Source organism: Typha angustifolia, chromosome 7 (genome assembly GCF_048772165.1).
Source record: "Typha angustifolia cultivar Huaian chromosome 7, ASM4877216v1, whole genome shotgun sequence".
Taxonomy (NCBI): Eukaryota; Viridiplantae; Streptophyta; class Magnoliopsida; order Poales; family Typhaceae; genus Typha; species Typha angustifolia.
In genome coordinates, this window is record NC_133245.1 from 15,438,882 (window position 1) to 15,465,883 (window position 27,002).

At 39.2% G+C, this 27,002-nt stretch overlaps 4 protein-coding genes and 1 non-coding gene across 5 annotated transcripts; 2 read left to right on the top strand and 3 right to left on the bottom strand.

Moving 5' to 3' along the window:
• Positions 1-94: 94 nt before the first annotated feature.
• LOC140763078 (homeobox-leucine zipper protein ROC5-like) lies at positions 95-5,330 on the bottom strand. Its single transcript, XM_073101116.1, has 9 exons — positions 4,708-5,330; positions 4,410-4,600; positions 4,200-4,317; positions 3,402-4,106; positions 3,185-3,286; positions 2,863-3,078; positions 1,515-1,692; positions 1,005-1,375; positions 95-897 (listed from the first exon to the last, which is right to left on the bottom strand). Exons 1-9 carry the CDS (start codon positions 4,798-4,800, stop codon positions 541-543), a joined length of 2,331 nt encoding a protein of 776 aa, XP_072957217.1. The 5' UTR covers positions 4,801-5,330; the 3' UTR covers positions 95-540.
• Positions 5,331-10,194: 4,864 nt separating this feature from the next.
• LOC140763242 (RHOMBOID-like protein 2) lies at positions 10,195-13,757 on the top strand. Its single transcript, XM_073101334.1, has 5 exons — positions 10,195-10,895; positions 11,558-11,721; positions 11,941-12,104; positions 12,192-12,442; positions 13,417-13,757. Exons 1-5 carry the CDS (start codon positions 10,594-10,596, stop codon positions 13,526-13,528), a joined length of 993 nt encoding a protein of 330 aa, XP_072957435.1. The 5' UTR covers positions 10,195-10,593; the 3' UTR covers positions 13,529-13,757.
• A 2,362-nt stretch (positions 13,758-16,119) lies between these two features.
• Positions 16,120-16,193, top strand: TRNAV-AAC (transfer RNA valine (anticodon AAC)). The gene has a single exon. It is a non-coding gene; the product is annotated as a tRNA-Val (tRNA).
• A 320-nt stretch (positions 16,194-16,513) lies between these two features.
• On the bottom strand, positions 16,514-22,044 carry LOC140762357 (probable pectin methyltransferase QUA3). Its single transcript, XM_073100098.1, has 7 exons — positions 21,375-22,044; positions 19,916-20,119; positions 19,614-19,824; positions 19,251-19,512; positions 18,771-19,142; positions 18,191-18,286; positions 16,514-16,982 (listed from the first exon to the last, which is right to left on the bottom strand). Exons 1-7 carry the CDS (start codon positions 21,825-21,827, stop codon positions 16,760-16,762), a joined length of 1,821 nt encoding a protein of 606 aa, XP_072956199.1. The 5' UTR covers positions 21,828-22,044; the 3' UTR covers positions 16,514-16,759.
• A 496-nt stretch (positions 22,045-22,540) lies between these two features.
• Positions 22,541-25,593, bottom strand: LOC140762358 (F-box protein PP2-A13-like). The gene is made up of 3 exons (XM_073100099.1): positions 24,924-25,593; positions 24,607-24,725; positions 22,541-23,290 (listed from the first exon to the last, which is right to left on the bottom strand). The coding sequence occupies exons 1-3, from the start codon at positions 25,248-25,250 to the stop codon at positions 22,861-22,863; spliced, it is 876 nt and encodes a 291-aa protein (XP_072956200.1). The 5' UTR covers positions 25,251-25,593; the 3' UTR covers positions 22,541-22,860.
• Positions 25,594-27,002: the final 1,409 nt, after the last annotated feature.

Consider the following 27,002-nt stretch of genomic DNA (forward strand, 5'->3'; position numbering starts at 1 on the left):
CGCTGCTAATGGAAACTGGTTGCTTATAGAAGTAAGCCCTCCGAATAAAATTCGCTTCTTGTTCTAGAATTGGAAGTAGATATGAGTCTTGATCTACGGTGGTTTAACTCCAGCTAGTGTAATATAACTCCAGAATAATGCGTAGAGCCAAAGTTTAATTGCAAACACTTGGCATCTGGATAATTATAAATTATCCAGCAAAACTATAGTTTACTGTGACAATTGAGGCATACCACAAAGCAAATTAAATACCAAAAGAACAGGAACTCGCAGGAACAAACCTGCAAACACAAGCCTCTATCATACCTTTTCTTTATACATCGATCTCTGTGTCTCTAGCTAAGATACCGTCCCAAAGAGTCCACCGTAGATAGAATCAGAATTAATAGCGAGTAGACACAAGTTGAGTCAATTCCCGAACCACCACCATTGCTCTGTGCTAAGGAATATAGACTACCACTTTCTCCCATACTCCCTTACCACTTAGCAAGGGTTCCTTACCCGCGCGGTTCGTTCTTGACTCAATTAAGTAAACATATTTTAACTGTCACAATGGAGAGCTGCTTTAATCTTCTTAATAGTGCAAGAGATTAAGTTGCTGACGGTTTCCACGGATTCAACGGTGAGCTTGGCTGTGGGCTGGCTATTGACCAGGATCTGGAACGCCACCGTTAGTAGCGAGCCGGCAACCTTGGGCGTACATGAGGCGTTATCGCTCACGCCATCCGGGAGGATGGCGAAGCCTGAGGGGAGAAGCGCCACATAGGCGGAGTCGCCGCCACTCATGACGAGGTGCATAGCCGGCACGTCCACAGGGGCGTAAACCACCATCGACCCGGAAGCGTCTGTGCATGTCTCTTGTAGTATAAGCATGCTGGTCTGGTTTGCGTTGACGGCCTGCACTCAATAGGAGGTGGAATTTGCACCCAAAAAAATGTTACGACTTTTCTCATTATCCAACAATTGATGTTGTGATTCGCATAATAGTAAAGTGAAGCACTTACACTAGCACGTAGTAGCGACACTGCATTGCCCTGGTGTCGTCCCTTGGCAATATGGGCCATCTCCTGCATGGGCCCGCCGTTGGATAGTATATCCCATTGACACCGAAGCCGCTCGTCCCGTAGGAAATCGAACAGCCGGTGGGGCGGCATGGGGACCCACACCGAGGTGGCGGCACTGAGCACAACCCCAGGCGGTTCACCGGGGTCATCCACGCTCTGCCGCGTCATTACCCTCACGTCCTCCCCGAAGTTCCCCGCCCCGACTAGCTTGCTCCACTTCCTCGCTGTCGATGCGCACACCCCCGCGCAGAAGTTATCCGTCATCCGTGCCGCCAGCTTTAGCATGCTCCTCCTCCCGCTTGGAGTAATAGCTGCGAGATCTTATGATCACCAACTGTTTGTATGTCTTTTTCCCAGTTTTTTTTTTTTTTTTTTTTTTTTCACGCCGATCTCAATGTGATATCAAGTGTAATAATTTTATAAATTTCACATTTACCCTTAAGTTCTTACCTGAGGTGTTGTTTTGGATGGGGTTGGAAGAGGACATGAGGGTAGCGAGGCACTCGCATTGGCGTTGGAGATTAGCGACCCAGCACCGCGCGCCGAGAGCCAAGCCGGAGAGCAGCAGAGGGCGGTAGAGCTGGTGTACCGCGGCTTCGTCGTACTCGGCGTGGTCCACCCACGTGACCTGCATGCGCGCGCCGTCGCGTCCGTTAGCTCATTAATACGCACTCACATGTGTCTGCATGAGGTCACACCGCTGCTGGACCACAGTATGCTCCAGCGTACGTGAGGACATACGACCATGTGAGAAAGGACAAAGGCTTTGTTTTTTAGTTTTACTCTTCCACCTCGAGGCGTTATATTAATACCATAAGGTTTGACTATTACGAATGCCAGATAAGGTTTAACGTGGGCTTGAATAAAGTATGGATAACTTTTGAAAGATGATATACAATAATCAAGAGGAATCAGAGAAGAAGCATAAAACGTGGAACGAGATGGGAATAGAAGCTAGCAAAACATATTTATTAACCAGGAAACCCTGGGATAAGATATTCCAGGGTAAAGTGAGAAACCCGGGTCACGAGGGTGTTGCACAAAAGGCAAGGGGTTGAACAAAATTGATGTGTTTGGACTTTGGAGGGCAAGTCTCGGAGAATTCCAAAGAATTCTTTTCAACGTTTAAAGTTATCCATGGAAAGATTACACAAGAAAATACAACAGAAAACGAGTGTAACTCTCTTACTCCAACACAACTTTATCAAAAGATTCTTTTTTTTTTTAAAAAAAAATTATCAAAAGAATTCCTATGCCACTAAAAACTCTCTCCCATTGTAAGTGCTAATCTTCAAACACGCGTATGGTATATACATATCCAAAGTTGAAAGAATCAAATGCAAAAAATTAGACTGTTACAGCGTTGATTAATTGATTGAATGCGGACAGAAAGCTACCTAGGGGTGCTGCTCCCAAAGAGTAGAAGAAGCATCTAATACCTTTAATTAAACAAACACAAGAAATACGCTTAGGGAAAGGTGTGGATCTACAACAACTATAGAAAACTCGTACCAAGACAAGTCTCGCTCGTGGGCTCGTGACCCAAATAAGGTCTTGGAAACTAAGTTACACAGCCTTGACTTATGAAGCAATACACATGCATGGGTAACTAAAGCAGATAACACTGAGCTCTTTAATCTAAGTCACACACCTCTGAGAGTTTCTGACATGATGTAAGATGCTATCTCCAAAGTTTAGAGAGAGAAAGAACACCATCATTTACTAGTTATTAGCATGTAGTGCATGTAATATAAAAATAACTGGAAGTGTATTAGTGGAAAGGAAGTGGAATGAGTACCTTACAGTAGCCATTAGGCAAGTCTTGCACCACACATCCAGAAGGAAGCCTGCGGCATTTCATATTAGCAGGAAGAGTGGATGGGCTCTCCCTGATTCCATCAATGGAAACGTCTACGATGGCCCAAGCACCCTCTTCAAGCTGCTTGCAGAACCTGAGGAAGTTGACCTCTCTAATAGGAACTAAAGGGGAAAGAACTTGAAGCTCTGCATGCATCTGGCAGATATTGATGACAAGTGCAGTAACACAGTGTTGAATTAGAATTAAAAACGACACCTACAAGTAAATATATATACAAATATATATGAAGTCCCCAACTTACAAGTTGCAATGCACCATTTCTACTGCCACCCATGCCGCTAGATATCACTTCAGTAGTAGTCGTGCTCGCAACCATACAAGGGAACATATCGGCCCATCTGGTCTGCAAAGAGACACATGCATATAATTTAATTCTTGCGATGGATTCTGGCTAGCAAAATGCATTCAGATCAATATGGAAATAGTAGAAATCTACTAAGAAATAGCCTCATGCTCACCGCATCCATTAGAGTCTCGACGAGCGCCGTGCTGTTAATGATCACGGCGTCGGTCTCCCTCGTGGCCTCAGACACGAATCCGACTTGCTTCGCTACCCCAATGCATCGAGGAAACACTCGCGAGTACTCCTCATAGTTCAACGTCTCCTTGCCGCCTTCCAAGCTAGGAATCCACAAAGGATCACCCATCTGTGCCATCTTAACCAGTTCATCCATCGCAGTTAGGGCAAGCTCCAATAGCATTGACCTCTCCAAGGACTTGTCCAATCCAGCTGCCATGGCGCCCACGTTCCTACTAGGAGTGCTAATGACACTCCCCAATGGACTTGAAGCACTAATGGCGAAATCAGTCAACGCAGGCAAAGTTGTAGGAACTGGACTGAGACCAGTAAAAGCATTAGTGCCAACAGCCAATTCTAACGATGAGTTTGGCATTGGAAGGTGTAGTGGATCATTAGTCATGGCCGAGAGAGGCTTGCCCAGAAATTTTCCAGCAAGAGCACAGACCCTATCGAGCTCATCTTTAAGGCGAGCGTTCTCAATTCTTAGATGTTGTTCTTCCAAAGATATCTCGCCGAGCACTGCCGGCCCACCGCAGTTGCTACATATAGGATTTCTCATCGCCTCCCTAATCGATAAGCTCTCGACTCGGAGTTTGTCGTTCTCTTGCCTAAGGATGGCATTTTCATGGCGTTCCAATTGCGTCTAAGATGTGAAACAAATATTTTGCGAAGAAAATCAATACCCAAAGAAATTATAGGAGCCTTTTTTTTGTAAGAGCTATGGTATCATGGTTACCTTCATTTGGGTCCTTCTGTTCTGGAACCAGAACTTGACCTGGCGGCTCTCCAGGCAAAGCCTTCTACTAAGCTCATTCCTTTGCTTCTCATCTGGATGTGGGCATTCCTTGAAAAGTCTAAAGTAGGCGAATAAGGTCACGAAGTTAAACGAGTATGGGACGAGGGTAATAGAAGTGAAAGAAAGGAGAAAGATGGATGGGTTTCTTACGCTTCGAGTTCTTGGATCTGCTGAGGAGTGTGGCGATGGTACCTCTTCTTCCTCTTACGAGGATTCTCCTGCTCCCAATCGTCTCCAGAGAGTGCATCCAAGTGGTCACTCCCCGATCTGCTCTCATTCTCGTCCTCCTTGTTGCCATTTACTGCATCAAAACCTCGTTTTTGCGACTCCAAATTGGATTGCTGCACAATAGAACCAAAACCCACCTCCCAAGTTAACCCAAAAGAGCTATACCAACCACAAAGTTGAACAAAAAGAAACAAAAAATGAGAAAGAGATGGTGGTATACCAAGGCTAAAGAGAGTGCAGGGGAGCTCAACATGGAGATGCCTTGTGGTAGTAATCCAACAGACGCGCTACCAAATAAGCCCCCAAAACTCATCCGAGATTGTCTTCTCTTTTCTATCCTTCTTCGGTTGTTCTTGTCGACCAATCTCTTTCCCCTGGTTCCAAGGCAGGTACCTTTTAAGCCCCCAATAGAGTACTAGATCTATTAAAAGGTCTCGGTTACCGACTCAAAAAATAAAAAATAAAAACTTCCATCCCCGAGGACGCACAGCGAGATCCCTACAACACAAGAAACTAAGCAGCAAGACCCAAACGATGGAAATGGAAGAGATTAAAGAGACAAAAAGGAAGAAGACCCAAAGGATGGAAGAAATCTATTAAAGTGGGTTTACGGAGAATACTCAAATGACCTCTACACCCAAAACCCTAACCACACACACACACACACACGAACCCAAGTATCGAAGCTTATAATAAATGGAAGGAGGTGTAGTGAAAATACAAGCAGCGTCGGTTGACCTTGACCACCACCTCTCTGCCTTTCCCGTAGAAAGGTAAGTGAAATCCAAACTCCAAACCAAACGCAAACCCACTTGTCCCCCGCCCTTGTTTTTACCTCTTTCTTCAACCCCCTCGGTCTTCGTTTCTCCTTTCCAGCTTTTTAACCTCCTGTGGTTAAAATAGCCAAAACCACACAGCATAGCTTTTGTCCCCACTTCACCTTTACGAAAGAGAGAAACGAACAAAACGAAGGTGTGAAATTTTGAAGGGGGAAGCTAATAAGAGAGTCAAATGCCAAGATCATCTCTTTCAAACGTCCCAAGAAAAAGGGAACCCAGAAAGCCTTTTAGCGTTCTTTCTTACCTCATAGGCTTCGATGGATGCTTTCCCACCCTATGCAGCCTTTTTGCCTTTCGCCTTTTGGAATGGGTTCTTGGGTTCACACTTGAGATTGCTGTGATTGGTTGGGAGATGCGAAAGGACGTGGAGATTGGATTTGCGACGGTGGGGACTGGGGAGGTGGCCATGGGTCCGGTCCGGTCCGGTGGATATCGTTGGATTCGGGTCGGAGCGTCGTTGGATTCTGCTGCTGGGCTTATCGATAGTCCGCCAGGCAAATGTTAGCTCACGTTGAGTTGGTGTTAGACGTACGCCAAATGTCAGAGATGCAGAGATACGGATCCTAACTAGCTGATATCTTATATTGCACTATCACTTCAGCATTAATAAGGATGCCGTTTTTTTCTTTTGAAATAGTTAAAATTTTCTAACAAATTATCAAATATAATAAATCACTAAAATTAATATGTCTAACAAATATAAAGCATTTGGAAATTTCAGGTGAGACTCATTTTAAATGAGATGGAAACTTTGGTTATATTTATAGATGCTAGTTTAATATAAAATATTATATAGGAAGTAAAATGATTTTAGATATAAGTGCACCGAGTTAAATATATTTAACATTTTTTTATTATTATTCTGTGGATTGCATGAGTGGGATGTGGTATTAAATTTTAATTTGTAAAAAAATTAAACTCATGACTTCGGTAATAAACAGATATAACTCAATAATTAAACTGCAATGGAGAACAAATCATTACTTTATAAACATGTTATTGAGATTATTTTTTCTCTCGCATAGGTGAGTTATTTGAAATAATAAACTAATCTATTTGAATTATATACAAATTATTTAGAAGGATAAATTGATCGTTTGATATATAAGTAATGAAAAATAAACTAATTTCTGAGTTATGAAGCAATTGAGATAATAAACACGATCATAATCTTATTTAACAATGGAGTTAGATAAATAAATTTGTCAAGAGTTGCCACTCTTATTTATATATCGGCGAGGTGTGGTTTCTCAGACAGATTAAATTCCTCGTACTAGAAAGTTTATGCACGATGCCGTAAAGGGATGCATGACGTGTGAACTTTAAGTTGCAACTCTCTTATCTTTTGTAAAGAAAGTCGTATGAACACTCTTCAATTATTTTTTCCCTTTATTTATCTTGTTTATAATCGATAAATTGGAGAGGTTACTAGAATCTTATTGATTGATGAAGTTCGATTACCGAACGTTGCATGAGAGTTCGTTATTGAAAGTAATTATTAATTATATATAATGTCAGTTGCTCCAAATGACTCCAAACACTTACGCGGAATAGATGATTAAGTTGGCATTATCGTAAAAAAGTCCGGAGGAGTAAGATATTGTTTAAAAAGAAGAAGAAAGCCACGAGTTCCACACTTTGAGCTTTAATTCTAATGAAGATGGGAGACAAAGTAACATTCAAGGATAATGACACTTCGGAGAGAAGACTTCGCCATTGACTAACAGAGCAACCTTTTGAAAAGACGATGAAGTACACCTATAATCGAGGTGTTGACGTTAAGTAAAATATACCGATTTCTCGCGCCAAACCCTAGCAGTGCTATGCTAGGGTTTGGATTTTTCCCTCTTATAGAGTTTTTCTCCCTTACTCTCCTCCTAGTCCTTCCGCGTTGTTGTCGCTTGCGTCGGCTATCGTAAACCTATCCTATCTTCGTTTCAACCCATTTGTGCAAGTCACCATTGTTCTACTTGAACTATCTCTGGCTCACTATTGTTCGAAATCTTCCTCAAAGTAGTTCTATGTACTATAGATTGCTAGACTTATCACGACTCGGCTAATTTTAGATTTTTTATCTATGTTTTGAAAAATAAATTTTTTGTTCATGAATGTAATCGACATATTTGTCCCTTCTTACTGTTTTCATTTATTCCTTTCTTGTTTTAGATTTCATAAGTCGCTCAAATAGACTTTGTCATTGATGTGTATGTATTCCAAGCTATCTGAGCTTATTGTCAAGTGCTCAGCCTTTCAAAACTTATGCTTTTTAATCTATAGTGTAGTCGCGATTGACCAAGGAGACTTGTTTGTAAAGCAATGCTTTATATCTTCTCTTTCTCTTATTGTGCTTTGGGTGCCTATTTTTGATACATTACTATAATTATAATCCAGTTTGTAATATATACCAGCTTATTCTCATAGTTGTAACCCTATTTCCCTTATTTTCTTATGTATCAAGTTCTACCAAATTGAAGGAAATTAATGACTCTTTGAATTTTATCTATTTCACTATTAATTTTTTATAAATAACACGTGAATCCCACTAAAATTTATGCTCAAAATTTATATAAAATTAATGTTAAAATCATGATTAATATTTCCAACTGACCTTACGAGTATTGATGTGATACCCTCGGTAAAGTTGCCCACTAGAAGATGATCACAATACTATTATTAAAATGAGTTAATTTACGTATATGTATTATAGTCATTGTGTATAAGTAGTTAAATGAAGTTATACGTAAGGCAACTATCGATTAAGTCGACTAACAGTAGAATGTGTTTTAAGTTTAATAAATGCAAAATACTTGAGTTGAAAAAATTAAATACCCATACAATTCCTAATGACAATTACAAGCTTATAGAGATAGAAAATGATATTTTTACTCTTCGTAATTAGGTCAAATTTCAAGGTGTCGTCCCCTCGGGTGAACATTGTAATGTGTCAATTAAACCCTATGTATTTATAAGTAAAATTATTAGGTTTTTTTTTTTCTTCATTAAAAGGAACTGCTAAAAAACTTCTCTATTAGAACGATTAAACATTTGAACATGAGAAAGATTGAAAGTTATATATAAAAAAGGAGATAAGAAGGAGCATTTGCATCATTAATTTCAGTTGCATGTACTTTAGAACTATAACAAAGTTTAGTGAAAAAAAATTCAATTATGGAACTTAAATTTTTTAAATAATGTAAACAGATTGAATGATCAAGCTGACAAAATGGCTAATCTCGTTTTCCCCCACCAGTGAGCTTTGTCCAGATTCATCTCACTTATGTGGTTGCAATCGAACCCATCCATGTCTTTACCCTTTTTTGCATTGCAAAATTGTCAGACGAATTACTAAGTCGTCTTCTTCACTTTCATGAACCCTTCTCTTATAATTCCATGGTCGACAAGCTTCCGTCTAAGGATGTAACTCCTAAGTCATTTTATTTGAGATTGAATAGTATAACTACCCATGCTACAATACATTACTGAGTATTATAAGATAGCCAATATATATGATAACATATTAAAAATATATATCAAGCTAAAGCTAAATCGAGCCGAGCTCACAAGCCTTACTGGACACTCTAACCAAGCTCTTAAGTTGGGTTATTTTTAGTTCAATAGAATAATTGGGCTGGCCCAATAACGAAATCATAAGAGTCTTGGGCTGGACTAGCAAAATAGCCCCTACTTTTCCTGTCGTTCCTCGTCCATGAATATTTTCTTTGGAGGGTTCGAAGTGCAAGAAAATTGTTACCTTAGCTTCGTCCGAAAGGCACTAAACGAAACGCTCTCCCAGGGCCAGGTGTCGATGCGTATCCAACAACCCCTTCTACCAAAAAGTGGGTTTGTTTTCTACGCGACAATCGCCACCCACCAATCTTTGACCAAACGATCGCACCCTCTGCCACACTGTTCATACGAATGCAATTGCATTCCATGTGAGTTTCGATTAATGCTCTACAGTCTAATCACTATCACAAGTAACTAAAATTATATCCTTTTAACTATAATATTAGGGGATGTAAAATTTGCATAAGAGTACTTATATCAGTTTAGACTATTATAATATTTAATTGTAAATTAATATAATTATTATTCTTAATGTGACATAATAATAAAATTATTTTAGTAAATAACTAAAATATTCTTATAAAATCGACGATAATTGATAGTTTGTTATTTTCTTTTACTGATAGATCTTTAAATTTTATCATTGATAGTTTGGCTAAAAAAATTAATAATTAAGATAATTTATTGTCTCGTCACTATACAAATATAAAGAGACTTATTTTGAAATAAATTTATGCCTATTCCACTGGTGGAGTTTAAACTCTCGATGATATAACTAGTGTATTGAAGTTGACCCGTGATAGCTCGTTTTAACAGAAGAGCTGTCCCAATTATTTAATATAATTATATTATTAAAAAAAATATTGGTTTTTATTAGTCAATCCTATAACCAAATAGATATTACACAATTAGTGTATGACTTGAGACGAATGTGATGGATGATAAGTTTGTGGGAGTTAATCAATTAAAACGCGTGACGTACTGGCCACACGATTTCGAGTTGGAACGAGTCAACACAAAGCATTCTGAATCCGCGTCTAAAGAGATTGGACCATCTCTAGTAATAATTTATGATCATGTTGGAAGGAGCTCTCCACTTTCCTCTTGTCTTTTTCTATTACTTTCATTCATCTTCGGCAAAAGATTTTGCCAAATGGAATTGAAAGCAAAGTTTGAATTTCCATACAGCAGCACAAATCACAATGAATAAAATATATCAAATCTCCTTGTCTTCCAAAATCCCTCCCAGTAGTAGTCATATTAGCGATGTAGAAGGTGGGTGCCAGAGCAACCACAATAACATTTGGTTAGATAACAAAAATATCGTCACTTCTCTTGCTTAAGAATATGATCTTATGATATTTTCTTTCAAATTAGCCAATGGAAGGAAAGAAGAAGGAAACTTGTCCTTTTTTCTTTTGCTTCTGCTACACTACAGAAAAGGACACCGTCAACTACTGGCTTCGCCGGCAACCACCATTTACGAAATATATATATATATATATATATTAGAAGTCACCCCTCCTTCTTTCATCGTTCGCTTTTGGTTTGAATTCTTCTCTATCTTCTCCTTTTAAAGGAAAGTTTGCATTCTACGACCACTTCTCTGTTTTTAGCGCAAACCCAACTCTCCCATTCTCTTCTCTGACTCCGTTGAGATCAGATTAGAAGCGAAAGAGAGCAACTTTTGGTCCTTAGAGATGTCGAACACCGACGTGGAGAATGGGGGCGCAAAGCCTAGGCCGAAAACCATGGCCCAGACCGGGGGGCACGTGCCGCCGTCGCCGTTCTACTACGACTCGTCGGCGCGGGAGAGGAGGGGGTGGACTTCGTGGTTGATACCATTGTTCGTGCTGGCCAACGTGATCGTGTTCGTCGTTGCCATGTATGTGAATAACTGCCCCGACCACCACCCATCTGGGTCCTGCAAAGCTCGCTTCCTCCGCCGCTTCTCGTTCGAGCCGTATCACGACAACCCTCTCTTGGGTCCGTCAGCCTCCACGTAAGGTTTCTTTGGGTGCTTACGCTTTTTCTGTTGTTGGAATTGAGATGAAGTTGCGATCTTTATGGTTTTTGATATGGTTTAGTTTGGGGAAAAGAAGAGTATAAGGTTTGATTCGGGGAAGATCCATTTCCATTTTGCTCTGCTCTTTTTTTCTTTTTTCTTTTCTCTCGGCTGGAACTAAATTGGTGTTTTTTTTTTCTGCTTCGTGTTCGTGGTATCGTTTATCTTGATCGGTACTTGCCGAATTTGGGATTGTTTGAGTGGTACAAATTAGATTCAAGCTTGTTTCTTGTTCCTTAGCTTGCTTGCTAGGTCACAAAGTAAGCAAAATATGGGGGTTTTGTTGAGAAATTGCTGCTGGGCATTTGAATCAAACAAATTATTTAAATCACATAACGAATCGAGCCGATGGCTTTGCTAGTCTTGAGTAGTTGAGAAATGTCAATGCAGGTTCTCATCAAGTAATAAATTAGGCATCGCATTCTTAATATTTCATCTTCCCTTTTGATCGTGTTGATACTCAATGATTCTCGTGACCTTTTATGTTTCATTGAGAAACATATTTGTTTATTGAGCATAATTTTCTTTATGTGGGGATTCAAAATAGGGGGATATATGATTTATTTAACAAGTCGGTTTGCAAACATTTATTTTTCCAGATTGCTGAAGATGGGAGCTCTTAAGTGGGACAAAGTTGTGCATGGACATCAAGGCTGGAGACTTGTGACTTGCATTTGGTCGCATGCAGGTCTTATTCATCTGGCTGTTAATATGATAAGCCTCGTTGTAATTGGAATTCGGCTTGAGCAGCAATTTGGATTTGGTAAGCTTCATTCTCGTCAATCCTTTATTTTGTTGTTCTCTTACATTGCCAAAAAATCATTTCTCTCTCATTACTTAAATGAAAGATTCATGATGATACGTGAATATCTGTTCCACACCACATAAATAACTTCGATTTATGGCTAATTTTATCTACAGTATATCCAATGCAGTATTTACTAATTTGAGGTCCTGAATGATTTCTGCCTGGCTTTTGCAGTGCGAGTTGGGATAATTTACCTTCTGTCAGGATTTGGCGGCAGCATTCTCTCGGCTCTTTTCATGAGAAATGGTATCTCTGTCGGCGCTTCTGGTGCTTTATTTGGACTTCTTGGAGCACTTCTATCAGAGCTTCTTACTAATTGGACTATATACACCAACAGGGTAGATATTCTCTCCCCACTCTTTTCGACTCTTATCAGCTTTTTCTATAAGCTTTAGGATCTTAACTCCATTTATTCTCTTTTGCAGGCTTCAGCTCTATTTACTCTTGTGATCATCGTTGCGGTTAACTTGGCTGTTGGAATACTTCCATTTGTCGACAATTTTGCCCATATTGGAGGATTTCTGACAGGTTTTCTCTTGGGATTTGTTCTACTAATGCAACCTCACTTTAAATGGTTGGAGCGCCGCAATCTACCTCCTTCAAGCCAGCCCAAATCCAAGTATTTGGCATACCAGTATGTACTGTTGGTCGTTGGGCTGCTCTTGTTTGTAGCTGGGTAAGCATTCCATTTTACTAGTGCTAACTGTTGTTGTGTTGATGAGCCTATAGGCTACAAATATTAGTAGTTTTCTTTTGGCCTTCTGGTTTAAGTTGGTCCACTATTGGGAATCATTCTTTTTATATTCAGTTTGTGCTTCACTGGACAAGCATATAAATAGCCTTTTCTTTTCTTCCCCAGTTTTCCTTTCATTTTTAAATGGTATATGGTAGGAGTACCTTACTTCAGGCATATTCATTTTTCTAACAATAAAAGATGGCATCTTGATGCATTTGGCTTCCAATGTAGGTCTGCCAAGATTTATGCAGCCCTCTATCCTCATTGTTAGGGAGGTTGTTTTATGACTCAAGCCTTAGCATTAGCATTAGTTGGCACCCTCTACTAATGATAAAGGCATTATCTACCACTACTTTTACACCTCGTCTAATGGCAGCATCATTTAGCTTTGTATAATAATATCAATTATCTTAGTAGTAGCAGTGGAGGATGATATTTTTATTAGATATGAAATGGATGATTACTATAATATTGATTATTGCGTACAACTAACAAATAAAAGAGAGGGGCTTATTTGTCGTTTTACCTCTAATTTGCTCAGCTTTATTATAAGAATTGATTTGATTTTCGGGTGCTTTGAAACTTCGTTGTGTGGAAATCAATTTCTTTTTAGAGCTGTAATTTTGGTAGTGTGAGATCAGATTCTCAACAAAAATTTAGTCGAAGCATACTAAACAGAACTTTCAATTGTCCTGGCATGAAGAAGCCCTTTAGATTTAAAGTTCGTTTGCATCATTGACTGTCACTTTTTAATAATTGTTTGGCTTTGATAGTTGCTCTCTGCTAGAGTACACTGTTGAATCTGATCTATTATTTTGTGTTTTGTTTCCGAGCAACTTTCAACTCCATATATGATGCTGTCAATGTTGATCTAGGTTAATGGCCTTACATGGAACCTTCACATTGTTTTGCAGTTTTGCTGTTGGATTGATAGAGCTGTTCAGAGGAGTGAACGGCAACGACCATTGCCATTGGTGCCACTATTTGACCTGCGTACCTACGTCGAAATGGACTTGTAACAATTGAAGCGTGGCTATTTACTTTCTCTTCGGGGGCGGTAGAGTTATGTTCCAGATGTTCTATAGGGTATTGGAATGCCATCCACTTTGATATTTTGCTTTTTCACTTCATGTATATTGTACATTGTTGCTTCCTCCATTGACAGATTATTAGCTTCAGATTTGGTTTTGTGACTTGGACTGTTGATCACCAGTTCATGAAATAAAACTCTATTCGTTGGTTGATTGATTGTTTATTGGGGAGCAGATTTGATATATTAGCTGATGGAAAGAGAATTTTTGGAACCCCAGTCTTCAAAAAAGAAAATCTTAACAGCGTCTTATCTAACTCATAGATATTAATTACTTGAAGACATGCTACTCTGCAATTAAAAAAAAATGGCACAAGTGTGACAAGAAGATAACAAATTTAATGGTTGGCATAAGCAATATAACCATAAAAACTTTCATAGAGGTTCAAAGATACTGAACTGAAGTCGCCGGCACGAAAAGAAGATAATAAAAATCCAACGCACATGTCTGCAGAAAAATTATGAGAATTAGAAAATGATGAGCACTATGCAGGTGTACTCATCTGGATTCGGGATAACTTATTTTGTTGATAAGCTTGGAGCAGTAGGCATATTTCTTTTCTTTTTTCTCGATCAAATGATAACTCCATGAAGGTCAAATGGCTCAAGCTCGTATATGATTCCTCTTCTATCACTAATTCTGGCCTGGCGATCAAGGCCGACCTGATACGCGTCTTCGGTGGTGCGGCATGGGTTGGAGGGGAAGTCCTCCTTCATCTTCCTGTCTAATAAAGGTTTTGCCAGACTTACCTCTGTCTCAAGACTCTTCAGTCTTTTCCAGTGCTAATTTAAGGTGATCATTAAAGTCCTCACAGTACGCTTGATCGAGGCTCTTGATGGCCTCATTCCCAACTGCCAATCTGCCTTCGTTAAGAGGAGGTTGATCCTGGACAATTCCACCCTTGCCCATGAGCTCGCTGCTTGGATGACATGATGCAGGCAGTCGAGTATCTTTCATCAAGCTCGACTTAGCTAAGGCTTTCGATTGCGTCAAGTGTGACTCCCTCATTGTCATTCTCTAAGCACTTTTTGGCAAACTGGATTGCTCGGGTTACGCCTAGCCTTAAAGTCAACCCAGGTTAGCATGTTTGTCAACGGTTTTTCGTTGAACGCCTTCTTTCTCGGCCACGGCAATCCACTGTTGTCGTCACTCTTCATTCTCATTGTGGACCTCAGTACGAGGTTTATTGGTCTGATCTGCAGCCACAGCCTTTCACCGGAGTCATTCATCCCGACTCTTCAATACCCTTGATCTTTATTAGAAAATAAAATATACAAACCACCAACGTAATGTTAACTTAGATGTCATAAGTTTAAATTTTATCATGCTCATCTTTACTTGAAAAAATAAAATTTAACTTATTTAAATTAAATATACTTTTTAAGCCTATCAAAATATCTCAATCTAAAATATTAAATATGCAAACCACCTTTCTGTATTTAAAATTTTCTTTTTATGTTTTTAGTCTTTAAAAGAATTGATTCCTTGAAGTGGGGCTTCCTTGAAAGGGTAAGACAGGCGTCAATCTTAGGTTTCCACTGCAAAGTTATGCTAGAAATCTAGAACTTGAGGAGGTTCAACTATCATTATCATAACCAAACAGAGCTAACATTTGCTTTTAAGATTTGATAACAAAATTGAATCAGTCTAATAGCCGATTCACCGCTTCACTCCATTTTTGATAACTACAGGTTCAACATCTTTATCCTTGGAAAGTGGCGAAGGAGGTTATTGGAGCTTGAGATGCTAAAACTGTAGAGAGATATCATCCTACAACTTTACTATAGACGCCCTATCCATCTTAAGGATCCATCAGGGAATTGGAAAAGGATCCTCAAGGTGGTCATTCCTTTTGTGGTCAGCACCTCTACTCGAGGAATGAGGAGTGGGAGAGGTTTTGGACTAATCGGTGGAACGGTGATCTTCCCCCACAAACTTGATTCCCTCTACCCTTTCTCTTCTCTGAGCCCTTCTCCCTTCATAGGGACATTGCTAAGATGGCCTAAGAGGATGGATAAGAATATCTTAGCCAAGGTTAACCAGGTCAGGGCACTTTGCAAATGCTCGGGCTCGCTAAGAGGCTCACATAGTCAACATGACATCATATCTTAAAGATTCATATCCTTAGTAGCGTCCGTTAATTCTTTGCTGCTCCAATATTTCTTTGGCCTCGACTGAACTACCAACAAAACTTTGCTAACCTCTAACATGAAGAGTTTCCTTTGGCTGGCTATTCTTCGTAGGGTTCATATGAGGGACATTATCCAAAACATAAATTTAAAGTAGACCATGTCTCTTTGTGGGGGGAGATATCATAGTCCCAATACCTAATTTTAAAGTGTGGATTTCTTATTCGTAGCCTAGGCTTGCCTTCCCCTCAGTTATCGCTCTTAGAATATAATCTTCTTGGCGTACAACATTGTTATGAGAGGCTCTACGGGACCACAGATCATCACCCTCTTACAAAGGAAACCTTGAACCTATATTCAGATATTTAATATATTTAATTCCGGGCTATAACAAAACGGTGTCGTGGTGTAGTTGGTTATCACGTCAGTCTAACACACTGAAGGTCTCCGGTTCGAGTCCGGGCGACGCCATACATTTTTTTATTTTTGTTGTTCTTTTCATAGCACGAAACTCTCAACTCCAACTCCAAGGCTTATCTCTCAAAGAATTTAGAACGACTTTTCCGGTCCTTTTATTCAACCCAAATTGGAATGGCTTTCTATAGCAAGAAAAAGAGAACAGAGCTAAAAACCATCATTCGTAGGACAATCTGTCAAATATGGCGGAAAATTTCGGTCAAATATCTTGTCATGCAAAGTCACTTCAACAAATTAAGCCTGTGTTTCATATCATAGTTGCAATTGACAACGATATTTATCATTATTTCGGTATTTTCCTGTATCAACTAATAAACACAAAAAAGGAGCCCATGTTGATTGCTATATAGGCTTCAACGTGCTACAACTTATCCAATTACCCTAAGAAGGAAATAAATATTTGGTTCACTTCTTACAAGGAGAAACAAATATATGAATGAGATTACCCTATTGCATTTTCTAGCTACTACACAAACAAGGGAGACTTATCCCCAAATCGCCTACTAACCCACCCATATAAGTCAAGATAAGGAAGGAGAATAAAAAGCAAGGAAAACACTTCAATGCGAGGCTGAGGACAACGTCCAAAAAGTCTTCGTAGCAACAAGAATTTTCTCTCCGCTACGTGATTCAGGCTCACTCCCATGTACTTGGACCGTCCACTGAATTGCATGAGCAATTCGTGCCACCTTATCTATGACTTCTGGTGAATCTCGTATAACAGCTGTTCCTTCTGGCCGTAGCATGCGATCCATCTCAACCATGATATCAACAAGATGACACCTGCAATAAAAGTAGAAGAAGTGAATGAATTTATCTTTCCCATGGCATGACAATAATGGAGGATAATAAAGAAAATCATTTTGCTAGTCCTTAAGTCTGTTTGGAGTGGGTAATGGCTGCAGTAAAGGACTGCATCAGAAAGTTAATGAGGTTTGAGATTGGAACATCTCAAAATAATATCTAATAATAATCATTAAACCGCTTCTAAAACACAAAAAGATAACAATAGAACAAAGAGGAAAGGACGGCCTAATAATAATCACTATCATGCCAGCAAAGGGCACTGGCACAAATTATGATTTCTTGTCCTCAGGTCTTGTCACTTTCCTGCCTAGCAGATCGACAAAATTAAGAAGTCATGTACATAAGAGAATAAATGGCAAGCTGATTAATGTCAAGCTGGCTGTTGGGCATAAAGAAGCTTTCTCATCTTCGACATGTGCTCCAGATGCCACATTATTTTAAAAAGGCTTACATGATGACGAGATATTCAAAGCAGGAAAAGTTAAACCAAGGTGAAGAGAAGTTGTCAATCTTGATTGTAACCTTAGATAATGTTTAGGCTTTAGCTATAATGTTCAAGGTCAAATCATGAAAAGTAATGAGCCAAGCTTAAGTTTCGGTTAAGTTTGCCAGCTAGATAATCCTTTAGCCAGGTTACTTTAGAAGGGAATAATCAATATGCAACTTGAACTTGACCTTCTCTTTACCGCATATTGTGCAAGGTAGAGTGGGTAAAGACATAAGTCTAAGATAACTTAAGAAAATATATTTTAATTAAGTTTGAAAACAGGGAAAATATTTATATCATCGGAGAATGACAGAGCCAACTCAATCATTCTAAGTGAAGGTAAGAAAGAATTAATGAGTGGAAATGGGCAGTCTTCAGAATCAAATATTCTTCCTATACCAACAACGGGGAAAACCCCTCAATAAATGGATGCTACTATATAGATTCTATGCTAAGATTGCAGCTGCTATAGTTGTGATAAGAGCCATAAACTACCTACAACAATAATCAACAGGTCTGTTAGCAGGAACCAGGGTTGATAGCAATCAAGACTATCCTATTGATCACTGGTCTGTATACAATATCTAAGGTAAAATAATGAGCACCAGGAAAGGTCTAATTACAGAAGATCTACCTTCTGAAGAAAATTTTCATTAAAAAGATCTACTCAATCCAAGATAAATGATTTCTGGCATACCTGTTATTGCCAGTAGTTGAATCTCTTATCAAGGAGTTAATTCCTGCTGCATGAATGAGATCATAGGTTCGAGGATATGTTGAGAATGCCTCGCACCTGGTACCAGCAAATAAACATAAGAACATCTAATTAATTATACATCAGTAGAAACTCAATAACTGATAAAATAGATAGAATAAGATTTCAGTTTTTGTTCTTTAGATTCAAAATTGAACTTCATGGAAGAAACATTGGAGGCATCTTTGTCGTAAGTCAGAAGAGACCACATTTTATTACCCAGTTTGAGTTTCTCTTCTTTTTTTTTAAAGTTAAAAAGAATGTCTACCAGATTTTATCAGATAAAACCAGGAAACAAGCTTCAGAAACATGCAAAATATATTATACACAATAAAATGATAAACATTCTTAGCTAGCCAAATGAAACCCATCTAAACCCAAAAAAGTGTACTTGTTGCATAGAGTCAGTGCAAAGTTACTGATTTACAAGTTAGCAACAGAGGAGAAATTGAGCATCAAGGTGTGCTACAAAAACATTCACAGTTCTACACAGGATATCAGCAAACTAAGCAAGAAAGCTTACCAATCATGATAGACTCCAATCAAGCCTCTGTCGTAAATTATCCCAAGGGTTAATGGTTTTCGAGCAGGAACAACATTCATAACCCAGACAGGATCAGAAACTAGAGCTGCTGCAAATCCTCCAAAAAATGCATTCATGTCCATAACATTACGTATATGTGGGGTCCCAAGCTTCACACCAAGAGATCTCTTATAAAATGCAACTCGTCTGGCCCACCTCCTTGCATCAGCTTCAAACACGTCGATTCCATTTTTCATGAGAGATACCCTAGCAGATGGTTTTGATAGCCTCTGTGGCCATTTAGAAATGGAGCCAACAGCTATTTCTTCCACAAGGGAGCTCTTGCTAATGCATTTTTTCAACTTGAAGTACCTGGATGGAAATGTTTAATATTTAAGCAAGCAATTAAATGTTCAGGAGAAACTATGTGTAATACAATGACAGTTGCATTTATTTAATCACATAAGGTTAAAGTCTTACCATGCTTCGCTTGGATCATCAGTATCACTGCACAGATCAAGACCAAATTCATTTTGATTAGGAAGACATGAATTCCCTGATGGCTTCTTCCAAATGGCAGTGTTACCATCTACAGCAATCAGTTCATAACACAATGCCCGTACCATACCTTGGAGATCCCCCCATTCCTTGTCCTGTTTAACCCATTGCACAGGAGGTCCAGATATAACTAGATATCCTCCAGGTCGAAGTAAACGATCCACTTCAATCAGATAAGTTCCATCTGTAATGCAATCATTGTTTAGATACCAATTGAGGACGACAAGTACAGTAAATTCAGATGCATGCAGTAAATGCAAAAGCAAAAGAGCAGAAGAAACTTACTGTGGGCAGTAAAAGGAATCAAACATCGAGAACAATGAACCAAGTCAAAAGAATGTGCCGGAAATGGAAGCCGACGTGTACCCAACATGGCAACAAATGCTGGAATTCCTCTTTCTAATGCAAATTGTATTTGGGATTTATGTGAATCCCTTGGGGCAAAGGAAAGTGTCATTATGTCTTCTTTAATCAGAAATCCACCAAAACTAGCAACCTTCACGAAGAATTGAGATCATACAGTAATTTCTTGAAAGGGAAAAATAAAAACATAAAAGAAGCTTACAAATTAAATATAGACATCTTACCCCACATCCCATATCAAGGGCTGTCCTCAGTTGACCTGTGTTTATCGGGATAAACTGTCCAAGCTTTGCAATATATGGTTCAGCTCCATCTGGGAACATAGTTCCACCACCAGGGAAAGTAAAATATGAGCCTTCTTCTTTCATCCAACCCTGGTGACCTTTTCTCTCTGCAATTTTACCATATGGCATGTTATCATGCCATATCTGCAAGTAAAATAAGGAGACATTAATTTTTCACACAACCAGATTAAACTGCATATGAAAAGGAAAATGGATGTTGATGTTTATTATGTAGCATCATCCAATATGTATTCACATGTATAAATTTGGAACAGTGAAGACTCATGTGACTCATTCATTTACCGGTAAGGGCATAAGATTCAAATGTACCAATCTGGGTACTATGATAGATTAATTTCTTATATGATTAAATTTGTAGTGCAAGCTGAGAAAAATCAGATGGACTTAAGTATATAACCATGAAGGAATGAATGTAAAAAACAGACAGGTAAGGTAGAAAACCAAAAACCATGACTTAAATGATAAGAAAAGAAAGAATATGTTGTAACTAATGGCTATTCATGCTTGCAACTTTAATTCCTGTGCTCTCTTGCTACAGGAAGTATGGAGAGAGATGCTAGAATATTTATTATTGGAGATTAATTTTTAACATAAAACTCTGTTCGTATGCGAGGCAGGTCTTCAGGAAGCTGCAGATCAGTGCGCAAACTATTCCCTAGTCAAAGCTCAAAAGATCCTAAGCAACATTACAATCTTTCACCATGCAGAATTTTAATTGAATGTAGACAAAGGAAAACATGGTAGATTCTGACAATATAGAGTGAAATTTTATTATTATCCCATCTATTAACTCATATTGATAATATAGCACTTTGATCAATATGCCACATTAATCAGCAGATAGCTTGAGTGGGATATGCAAAAACTTAGATAGTACTAGCTTGACAGCCCAGACCCGAGCAATATGAAATTGGGCATATCTGTACCACCTAGTAACATATGAATTTCCCGTCCTGAGATATCAGTCACACCAAGATAATGACAGTATTTCATACAACCAAATCAGTGAATGCCTTGTGCCGGCATAAATCAATATTTCTACTGAGTTGTGTGGCAAAATATTCTATTAACCCTAAATAACCCACATAATCACTAAATTGAACATAGAAAAAACAAAAGAAAGCCACTCAATTTCTAATTCCAGCTACTGTCAATTAATCTAAATAATGTTATTGCACCAGTCACCATTGTCTTTTCTTTTTTTAAGAAGAAAGACCAGTTATCATTGTCAAAGTGCAATCTTTATTTAAATATCTTTCCCCGATCTAAACACTCGAAACAAATTCCTGTTTCTCGATGAATTCTCTCTCAAACATCCACCGAATCAAAAACCCTTTAAAAAAAAGAGAGAGAACCAAGAAAGGCTAAGGGGTGATACCTTGTGAAGGCTCTCTGGCCACTGCACGGGGACCCGGTACCCCTTTGGCGGTGGCACGAGGCAGAGAGGTTCCTCCCCAGGGACCGGGCAATGCCTCTCCCTGTAATAGTTCATATCCCTGCTGAGCTGGCTGTTGCGTCGGGGATCCTCGCAGGGCATATTATCTACCTCCTCGGCGGGGCACGCCTCCACGACCGCCCCAGAGCCTCCGCTGGATCCGGAGGGGCGGGAGTCAATGAGGGCGAGGATCCTCTCGCGCTGACGCGGATCGGAGGGGGAAGACCGCGCGAGGGCTCGGCGGCCGGACGCGGCGAGCGAGTCGCCGAGGGAGGTGAAGATGAGGACGAAGAATACGAGAACGCCGGCGAAGAAGGCGGCGGATACGATGTCGAGGAGCGTCCACGGCCGCTGGGGCCCGCCGCGGCGCGTCGGCGGGAGGTTGACGTGGCCCATGCCGGTGAGAGATCGGAGAGGACAAGGGAGGGAGGAGGAGATGGCAGAGATATAGGTTAGATCGGAAGCATTAATCTCAAGATCCGATCGGTTCTCTCCTTCTCTCCTTTCTATAGAGAGAGAGAGAGAGAGAAAGAGAGAGAGAGAGAGAGATCTGAGTGAGGTGGGATGCGAGTGTGTAGCAGAGACGGAGGAAGACAGCGATGTGAAGGGCGGTTAATTAGTCGCAGTTACTGTGGTGGGATCTTCACAACTTTCTTATGCAAAGGAGTACAATTTTGTATTTAGTATTTGATAAAAAAAAAGAGTTCATAATAACTGAGCCCTAAGTTCTCCTCCTCAACATCTGGATACTCTGAGATAATTAAAAGAAAAATGTTTAATTATTAACTGATGCGTACCAGTTATCAGAACCGACATGAATTTATAACTAGGTAGTCTTCTATTAACAATCTTTCACCTATTGTTAATTCCATAGCAATTATATTTTTATAGTCTTTTAGATTATTAGGGCCAAAATAAAAAAAAAAACGCACAACATTGACCTCAAAATGTTGGTTGACTGTTGTTATTAATCTTGTACCCATTGATAACTTATAATATGTGACATAGGCTATCACATAGATGGATAACAGGACCAAATACAAATGCTACTAGTGGGCCGTGATATTGGGCCCATTTAATCTATAATAACAACGGCACCATTTTTCATGTCACTAGTAAGAAAAACCTTTTATTCGCAACAAATACAAGAGACTTTATGGAAAGAACACAAAGAGTTTGTCAAACTAAGATGGCCAGCCAAATGTTTTACATGGCCACTCGTACTCTCATTGCAATCATACAACATTATCCACTCAACTATGGCTCACAATAAAAAGGAACACATAAATGACCTCAGACACTCATGCAAAATTTGCTTCTACAACAATATACACATTATCTTGCATATCTGATGCTCAGGCGATAAGAAAATAGCCACCCTTCTGCATCGTCTACTGCCGCTCTACTAACTACATTCTATCTAATAAAGCTACATGCTGGTTGTGGCTATTTTTTCTTGCCAATACCCCTTGGGATATATGAACACAGAATCAACAGACACACCACCTTTTGTATGTGTACAATCAATTTGTGTCATCGAGAACTTGAGTTTGGTACAAGTATTGGAGTTTGCTACAACAAAGTCGCCGGCGTGATAAAGGATCCAACTCCCGGGCTTGTCTAGATAATACTGCGATGAAGCATTCTGACCATCTGAGGTTGAAAGCTGAAGGCGCACAGGCTTTTTGTGCCACCCATGGATATGCTCAGAGTTGCAGACTCGCCTGCCAAATCGCCTGTAGGCTCGGCCTAGATGGATCCGAAAGTATAGGCTGTATGTACCAGCAGGGAAGCAGAAATCAATTCCCCCAACCACCTCGAACCACCAGATTTGCTGAAGATAAGCAACAGAGTGGAACCTGTAAGGAGAATAGAGGAACTCAGTCAATTCTCTTTTTTTCTTCAAAGAGCATTCAATCATATCTTTGAAGAAAAAGTTATATTCTGCTTGTAATCTGAAAATTTAGAAGTTAGATCCCACTACTGATTAGTATTGCCCAAAGTACTTTTGTAGTGTAAGGGTCTGAAAACAACATGCAGTTTGTCAGGAAATTTCCAGTGCTAGCGTTTAATTAATCAAAAGTACAGCTGGATGAGCAGAAGTTGCGCAGACCACAAGTCTCTCGAATAGTTTGGACTGATATTTCAATTTGAGCATATTATGAATCAACAAATTAGAGAAGAAAAAAAATACAATGGCTTGTTACATTTTAAAATTCTCAAACAGAAAATTAGTTGCATGAAGGCAGATGCAGACTATGAGATTGGATCAGTTTTCCGTCATAACTTAGTTGCTCTATCAAAACTCCTTGCATTATTGCTGAGTAGAGCCTATCTCAAATATATCTCCATTTTGGTTTAATAGGACTATGAGTTTCTTTCTATATCTAACAACAGGGAATGCTCAAGAAAGCAAATAACAACAGATCCAAATAGCTGACCCAATTGATTGATTTTCCTAACATTATATCTAAACAAACATTCCACATTCATGGTGGATTCATGTCCAGAAAAAAGAAAGTTTTCATGCCTGATGGTTTCACGTGTAATATCGTAAGACTAAATAAACCTACTGCATGTGGGAGAAAAGTATGTCTTGAGATCTGCAGACACCACTAGCTCTCAGGTTTTGCAAGTCCCACCATTACACATGGCTGATAGAAGGTTTAGTTCTTACAATAGTAGTCATAAACCAAAGTATGAAACTGAGGAAGGGCATTAGCAGAAATGAATGCTTCGATTGGATCAAGGAAGAAAGTTGACACTCAAAATAGAGTACATATGCAAGGGATCAGATTATAGGCAGTGCTTACGATACATCTGCAAGCACAAATCAGGACAGAACTCTGTGTTAAACCTCTGACCACTAGAAGACAATGCACATGTTAAGGTTCAGGATAAACATTAGGCTACTACCAAACGACCTAAATCTTTCTGAGAAGCTGAAAGGCATTTAAAAAAAAGGTAATCTTTTGACTCAGAAAATAAAGTAGGATATTGAAAAGATCAACTTTTGACTCAGAAAGTATGAACATTCCAGAAGCATATACCAGACTGATGAAGAAAAGTCAAATTTCTATTTATTTTAACAAGAGAAAAATTATATAATATTAGGATCTTACATGAGAAGCCAAAGTTGTTACAAATTGATGCATAAGATCAGAAAGGGCAATACCTGGACTCCTCAGTTGGGATGTGATTCCAATATCTCCTATCGTCAATCCCTGTAATCACCAGCGCCTTTGAGGATATCGCCAAACAAATCCCACCCCTGGACTTCTCCATCCAGAACTCCTGCAACCCCAAATAGGATCAATCAGATCAAATTAAGAGCAAGATAATATTCTCTATGACAACTCGCACCAACGAATTCCGTTGATTTAACGCAAGAAGATCTACTCTTTCCCATTAAAACCAAGCATTCGAACAAAATGGAACCGACCCAGCTCATACAATCCCCTAATTTCTTCCATTTATGATTAAAGGTAATACCTTGTTGCCTCCATGAAAAGGATTCGGCCGACAAAGCCTGGCGTAGATTTCCTTCATGGTAAATCCACCCTTAGCCTTACGACTTTCCTCATCCGCTACCAAACTCATCAGATACCGATAATTCTCCGGAAGTTTCGCGCCCCACACGAAATCCGCCGACGCTGCCCCACTAAACGCCAGGTTAATCCTCGCCGTCCGGCAGATCTCCGGCGGGTCGAGGTGGAGCAAAATCGCCGCAACGCAGCCCTCCGGCAGATCGCCGAGCCCCGTCTCCGGCGATCCACCCTCGCCCTTCGTCGCCAGTAAACTCGATAGCCCGGACCCCATCCGGTAACCCTTAATCTTACCACAATTCCTTGGAACCCTCTTACTTCCAGCCCCAACCCAACCAAAAATTCCACCAAAAACTAGGGAACTCCACCGTTCCGATCGGCTCTTGTTAAATCGCAGTTTCGTTTCCAAAATCCGTGCTCGTTAGCGCGCTCTGCGCCTCTTCGCCAGAGAGCAGAAGGAAGAAAGAGATCGTAGCGCGAAGACGGAGGAAGGGAAAAACTTTTCCTTTATTTCTTTGCTCTAAAACTTGGCGAAAGATAGGAATCGGATACGGTGGCGGCCATTTATAGAAAGAAGGGGACTTCTCCATTTACGGATTTGCCCCCGGCCATTGGTAGAGTTGAAACCACGGCGTCGAGAATCTAAGAGGGTTTGTAGTTGGAATTTGGAAACCTACTAGATTTTATGAGTTGGAATGGCTGCTCTACGGATCAATCCCCCCTTTAGAAAGGGGACCAAAAAAAGATTTATTCACATTTTATGGTACTATTTACAAAAATTATCCTGAAGTAAATTTTGGATAAAACAAATAAAAAATTATAATAACCAAATACTATATTATATTACTTTTGTCTCCAAACTGGAATCTCTCAAGATTTACTCTGAGCGTCTCATCGCCCACCCCATGGGGGCCAATCCTTGGTGGTACTCAGGCGTAAATAATAAAGATTTATCCAAGGCCTGGCCTAGCATCGTGGATCCGAGTCAGCAACACGCTGTTGTCCCCATTCCATACCCATCCAGCCAAGGTGGCAAAAGGCAATGCGATTGGTGTTAAAATTAGTTCTTTTAGTGTGTGGCTTTAATTGCAGATTGCCTAAAGACGAGGTAATATAATAAGGCGCCAGTGGATTTACAATAAGGCGGATTGTACGACATTGTTGCGTGGAAATTGGCCACGTCTCGTCAGCATTTGCCGGCGTCCTGGGCTGCTAAATTAACCTAGGAATTATCATAATATGTCGTGGGGGCCGATTTATAAAATGACGCCACCTTTCACATGTTACCTAAACTTTATATAGATTTTATTATTAGCTAAGAAAGCGAAATGAGTTCAATTTTATAAGGTTGGATTTTACTTACTGTTTTACCTTCTTCGTTTAAACACTTTAAACACAGTAAAATAATAAATTATTGTAATACTTCTTAGCACCCAACTATAATAGAGATATCTATGTATTGATAGAGGAGGTCCAAGTTGTATGATACGGAGGTCAACTTTGTCAACATCTATGGGCACATATACGGTTCATTATTCGAGTTTGCTCATTTGTTCCTATTCTATTAGGAATAAAAGTTATCCATCCCCACCTATCTTCTATGATATATAAAGTGTTTGCTATATATATAAGTAAAACGTAATTCTAAAATATGTATTCCTATTATTTATTTTTAAAATAACTTTATCTATATTCACTTATAATTTGAACTAAGAATATAATAATATAATACAATAAATATAAAATCTTATCTTTTATGAAAGTATAATAAATATTGATGAGATATATATCAGATATAAATTAGTAATTGAGTTAGCATTAGTATAGTATATTTTGATGAATAATATTTATATTTTAGAACATGACTATTATAATTTTTAATTATTATTTTAAAATAAAAGGATATTCCTAAAATAAACAAATGCTCATTGTTTTGTTTTCCTTTACCTTTTTTTTTTTTCTAGAAATCCTCTGTATATTTATGCTACCAATTATATAATGGGTCACAGGAAATTACTTAAAATAG